The following is a 6,000-nucleotide window of genomic DNA, read 5'->3' as shown; positions in this document are numbered from 1 at the left end:
CACCCACCCACCACACATATTTCAGATGGTTAAAATAGTTGATCATAAGGTTCCAGTCAAGATGGTGGAATAGACTGTCTCCAGCATCACTCTCTCCCACAAGTCAACCAATATAGAACTATAAAAATGTAACAGCAGCCAAGCTGGGCCTGCTGGAGCTCAGGGGAAGAGGAGGAGAAACCTATGGAGTTCATGAAGGTGGGAGAAAACACGAGGAAAGAAAGAAAAAACTGCTCGGACCGTTTTGTGCGGCAGCTGTATTAAGGCTGGAGCTGCTAAGTACATGGAGCAGGAGCCAGCAGAAGCCACAGCTATGCCCTTCAGATGGAGTTACTTGGAGGTGGCAGGGGAAAAGAGGGCCTCGGTGGCCCCCAGGACAGCAAGACCACTAATAGGGCTCCCACGGGCCCACGGAAGAGTGAGGAGCCAGAACAGCTGTAAAAGGGGAGCCATTCAGAGGCTGGTGAGTCATTGCAAGGGACCAGCACACAGCCCATCCCATGGGAAATGTTTGGAGCACGGGCAGTGGGTAAGACGGGCCCACTGGGGGAACACTGGGGCATGGCAAGGGAAGCTGATCTGCCTCCCAGTCAGTGCAGAACCACTCAGAGGAGACTGGTTGGGAATGCAGAATTGCATGAGGTGAAGTTTGATGAAAAAACTCAAACCCAGTTCTACACAATCCATGTGCACTGGGCCTCTGGAGAGCCGAAAGTACCTATACGGTCAACCATTAAACCCTGAGCTGTACAAAAAGCCTTTCCTAGGGGAAACAGCAGCAAAGCAGCAATTTAGCTCAACCACACAGCTCAAGTACTGGTTCCCACAGGAATCTCCCGCATTTTAGAAGTAAGCAAAGGACAAAAAATTAGTTCCAGCTCAGGCACACCACCAGTGCCTTGGGGCCTGCTACCAGTGCCTCTGGGCCCACCAGGGAACCTAATCCATGGAGCTAGGGACTGGATCCCCTGCACAACCAGGCACACCACCAGTGCCAAGGAGCATGCCAAAACATCACCTCCATGTGGGTGGCCCACCACAGACACCACATTAATCGTGGCTGTTGTGAAAGTGCCTAGATATCACAACCACTGCGCAGATGGTCTGCCAGCCACTGATGTGCATTGACACAAGGACAGTCACCAGCAGAGACCAAAGAAAAGAAGAGGTTGTCTCTCTCCACAAAGCCCATTCCAGAGTGATAGAAGCAGCAGCTGCTCTATGATAATATTGGGGGACCTGGTCACACCTGTCAGCATTGGACAGACCATCTAGGCAACAAATGAACAGGGTAACCACTAGTCCAGAGGGAGAGAAGAAATCTAGGGTTATCAGTGGTGGGAGGGGGGAGTGAGAGGGGGATAAGGAGAGATTGGACAAGGGGCATAAAGAATAAGTACAATTTGTAACAATATACGTACTGGTAATATTGGTTTGATCAACATATTTCAATATTGAATCCCCAAAATATGTATAATCAATTATGAATCAATAAAAAAATAGTTGGTCATAAATTTAAACACAAGAGATTTTAAACCTTGAATTTTCTAGAAGTTTGATTTTTATTAGCATTACATTTTCTTTACCTTCTCTGATAATTTCTCATTGTATTTGTTCAAGATTTTGATAAAGAAAATGGAAACAAAACAACAAACTGAACAATTCAAACTAAACCTCAGATGACCTGGGGCCCTCACTGAACAGAAAACAGTCTCAGTGGGGAGTCATAAGATTTACTTCCTGGTGACAAGCACTACCCTAGGCTAGTCATTTTATCTTTCCTACCCTCAGTTTTCTGCATCTTTAAAATTATAGGCTTATATAAACTCTTTCATCCAGTCCAATTCTAACATGCTAGGTGTATTTTCTCATTGGAATCTCTGTGGGAAAATTTTTTAATGATCTAAATTTAAATCCATGATGTGATCATCTCTACTATTGATCAAATAAAAGAAGGCCCTTACTTTAGTTACTGCAAAGCTTTTTTCTCGCAAGTGCACCTGAACTGGGGATGTGATGGTTGGGGAGTGTCCTCCTCACTTTGCCTTACTCTGTCTCATTTCTGTAACTTGTAGTCATTTAACTTGACGGTTTTTGTCTTATAGTAAATAAGTCTGAATCAGAACTAGTGAATTTAAAAAGGAAATGTTTATACTGAATTCTCCCCACATCTTACTTGTGTAGAAAAACTGTCTTCTGGGCCAGCCCCGTGGCGCACTCAGGAGACTGCGGCGCTGGGAGCGCAGCGATGCTCCTGTCGCGGGTTCGGATCCTGTATAGGACTGGCTGGTGCGCTCACTGGCTGAGCCCGGTGCGGGCGACACCACGCCAAGGGTTGCGATCCCCTTACCGGTCACGAAAAAGACAAAAAAATAAATAAATAAAAAGAAAAACTGTCTTCTTCAGCCACTCCTATTTCTTGTGCAGTCTTTTACATAAAAGCAGATGCATATGACACTGGGACTGTGCCTTCTGCCCTCGGCAGTGGTCCTCACTGCGTCTTGTGCGTTGTTCCTCAGGCCCTGATTTCTGATCGATGATTTATAAAATTTTAGGTTTTCTGATAATTGGTGCATGGATGCCTTTGTTAGCACTTCCTGGTGCTTTAAAGAAAATGAATGAAGGATAGGGGAGGAGTAAATAAGAGGAGAAAGATTTTGAGACCTGATGTAGGGGTGTCTTACCCTAATGCTGATCCTTATTCAATGCTGCGATGCATTTTGTGAGGATAAAGATACCATTTTATCCCTCCCCTTTCTTTTCAGTATTAAACAAAGGAGTGTGCAGGATGCTGTGCTCCTGTGACTACACCACCTGACAGAACATGGCAGGCTGTGACTGCATTGCACCAGAGTGTCTTCTAGAATTATAGAGATATTTCATTCTGACAAATTTTCCATTGTTCTTCATTAAGCCTAACTTCCTTAAAAATTTGAAAATGTGTATACTTATGCCACACCCCAAACATATAATTAACATTTTTGATATGTATTTGAGATAAGATAAAAAAAATAGGAAAATATTGTTCTATAAGATTAAGCCTGGGCCGGCCCGGTGGTGCACTGGAGAGTGCGCCGCTTGGGAGCGCAGCGGTGCTCCCGCCGAGGGTTCGGATCCCATGTGGAGACCGGTTCCCGCTCACTGGCTGAGCGCGGTGCGGGCGCAACACCGAGGGTTGCGATCCCATTACCGGTCAGTAAAAAAGACAAAAAAGGAATAAAAAAAAAAAGATTAAGCCTGCATTCATTGTATTTTTCAGCCGTGTCCTGTGGAGTCCCAGAATCACCTGGCAATGGCTCATTTACGGGCAATGAGTTTACGCTGGACAGTAAAGTGACATATGAGTGTAATGAAGGCTTTAAGCTTGGAGCAAATCAACAAGCCACAGCAGTGTGCCAAGAAGACGGGTTGTGGAGTAACCAAGGGAAGCCACCCATCTGTAAACGTAAGTGCCCTCATGTGTTTGCCCGTGTGTGTAGATTTAGCTCAGAAAAGAAGTCACCAGGACAGCTCCAGCCACGTGTGCAGAGGTGCCCGCCGCACCGTGGGAGCCCTTGCCCCTTCATGGGCGTGCCATTAGATCCAACATATTTCATATGAAATACTGCAACCATTTAAAATGAGCTATGCACACTTGCACGTGATTCAGACAAATCCTGTTGGTTTCATCAGGATGGTGTAGAGCTAGGGCTGGTTCTCTGGTGCTCAGACACCCCTCGAGCCCATTCACAAACCCTTTACATGCAGGTCTATGAGCTAGGTAACTGGACAAAATGGCCCTTGGAGCCTTGGTTGAAGAAGGAATAGCCTTTATTCAGCACACACACATCTAGGAGCTAGGCAGTACCAAGGAGAAATTCAGAAACTCAACTACTACCAGCAAAGTCCAAAGAAAAACTGAGCAGCTGCCAGCAGAGTAAACATGCTCTATTTTTAGACTCGAGCTCTGCAGCCAGCTCTGCTTCACAAACTCTGAAGAACACAAAATAGCAATAACTAAAAAGATACATGCGTGCACATGCACACTAACTCCACCCACACACAACTTGTTTACAAGAAATGTCCAGGGAGCCTGACTAAATTATTCTATTTTCCCCACAGATGGACATTATGTAATTTATACAGCAAACCGTGTCCCGTGCTGCCATTTTCAATTTGGAGAGGTTTAATCTAGAACATATTGAGACATTAAGCCCAGCAGTATCACTCTACGCAAGATACTAAAACATAATTCAACAGGAGTTTTCCTCGTCATCTGCCATCTAATTTTACCTTCTTTGAAGTCAAAAGCAGTGCTTAGTTTAATCACCTACTATGCATAACACACTGAAGCTGAGTAGATAAAGCATTAATTTGATTTGTGAAGTGAGGTAAATCTTTTAGGAAGCTGTTTACAGTAAATAAGAGTACTCTTGAAAGGGTCATAAGTTTGGGTCCAGTTTGAAACTCTAGTTTATAATGCACAACCAAACAGAACAAAGGTTCACAGACAAACACACACACACACACACACACCGAAGGTTTTCATCACAGGTATACAAAATCCAGCCTCAGACTTGAAATAATCTTACCTCCTAGTTTGTAAACATTAAAACATATATAATATTTCTATATATGAAATAATATTTTTGCTCTAATTATATTAGCAGAAGGGAACCACATGGTCTTCAATTATAAAATTATTCCTCTTTTTCTGTATAGTATTTTGGTCATGTTAAAAAATTTTACATGTATTAAAAATGCATGTTATATTGACTCCCTCCATAGTTTTTATTTTCCTTGCTATCATTTTAAACATTTTTATTGCACTTCCTGAGAGTGAGTTAGGCAATACTGAAACAACATTAATATTTCTTGGTTATTTTCGGTTAAATCAGGTACTGTTTCATTGCAATTAAAAAAATACTATGGGAAGGTAAGATAACAAGATACCTTGTTATGCTTTTTCAGTTTAATTCTAAGCAAAATTATTCTCTCCAAATACGAACTTAACCAGACCGATGGCAATAGCACATATGTTTTGGATTGATTATAATAAGATCAAAGTCCCAGGCATTTAAGGCACTGCTCATTTTGCATATACCCTGGAGATCACTAATAACAATTCCTGCCATTTTAAAAGTGCGTACTATTCAGCAGATGTACAAATCTCATAAAAATCCTGAAAAAGTGGGACACAAAGAACATCACAAATGAGGTGAGAGCTACTAATTTGCAGAGTTGGGGGTTGAATTCCACTCTCTAGTCCTAACTCGTATGCCCTTTTCATTATGCCAGTAGTTCTGTACTCTGCTTATGCATCAGTATCCTCTAGGGAGCTTTAAAAATCTACTTACGTCCATTTTGACCCTCAGAAATTCTGAGTTAACTGGTACTGAGTGAAGACCAGGCATTAGTTTTTCTTGGCTTTTTGTTGTAGTTGTCATTGTCTGTTTTTAAGTTCTCGGGGTGTTTTGCTTACAATTTCAAGTATATGTTAAGTTTCAAATGAAGTCCCATTTCAAATTTATGTAATGTCTGAGAAAGATTTGATAAATGACAAGGTAACTTGTCATATAAAATATGACTTTTTATTTTCACATCATTTGTTTTTTCATATAATAGACTATATTTCAGAGCAGTTTTAGGTTCACAGGAATATTCAGTGGAAGGAAGGTCCAGTCATTTCGCATATACTCCCTTCTGCTGGTCACCCACAGCTTTCCCCATTGTCAGCAGTCTCCACCAGAGTGATGCATTTGTTACTGTATATAAACCTACACTGACACATCATTATTATCCAAAAGTCTACGTGAGGGTTCACTCTTGGTGTTGTACGTTCTATGGGTTTGGACAAATGTGTAATGACTTGTATCCACCATTATGCCATCATAAAGAACGGTTTCACTGCCCTAAAAATCCTCAGAGCTCCTCCTGCGCATCCTTCCCTCCCCCAGCCCCTGGCAACCACTGATCCTCTCACAGTCTCTATAGTTTTGCCTTTTCCAGAATGTCATATAG

General features: G+C 42.4%; 1 protein-coding gene across 1 annotated transcript in view; it reads left to right on the top strand.

The window, feature by feature from the left end:
* Positions 1-6,000, top strand: part of CSMD1 (CUB and Sushi multiple domains 1) — a gene marked incomplete at its 5' end in the record, with an annotated part of 372,382 nt that overhangs the window by 256,017 nt on the left and 110,365 nt on the right. The window contains one exon of the mRNA XM_008574770.1: positions 3,260-3,445. Within this exon, the coding sequence (XP_008572992.1) occupies positions 3,260-3,445 (186 nt within the window). The remainder of the gene's footprint in view (positions 1-3,259; positions 3,446-6,000) is intronic.

The sequence above is a fragment of the Galeopterus variegatus genome, unplaced genomic scaffold (genome assembly GCF_000696425.1).
Source record: "Galeopterus variegatus unplaced genomic scaffold, G_variegatus-3.0.2 Scaffold1099, whole genome shotgun sequence".
Taxonomy (NCBI): domain Eukaryota; kingdom Metazoa; phylum Chordata; class Mammalia; order Dermoptera; family Cynocephalidae; genus Galeopterus; species Galeopterus variegatus.
Note: the sequence above shows the minus strand (reverse complement) of the source record. Positions and strands in the feature narration are given on the sequence as shown.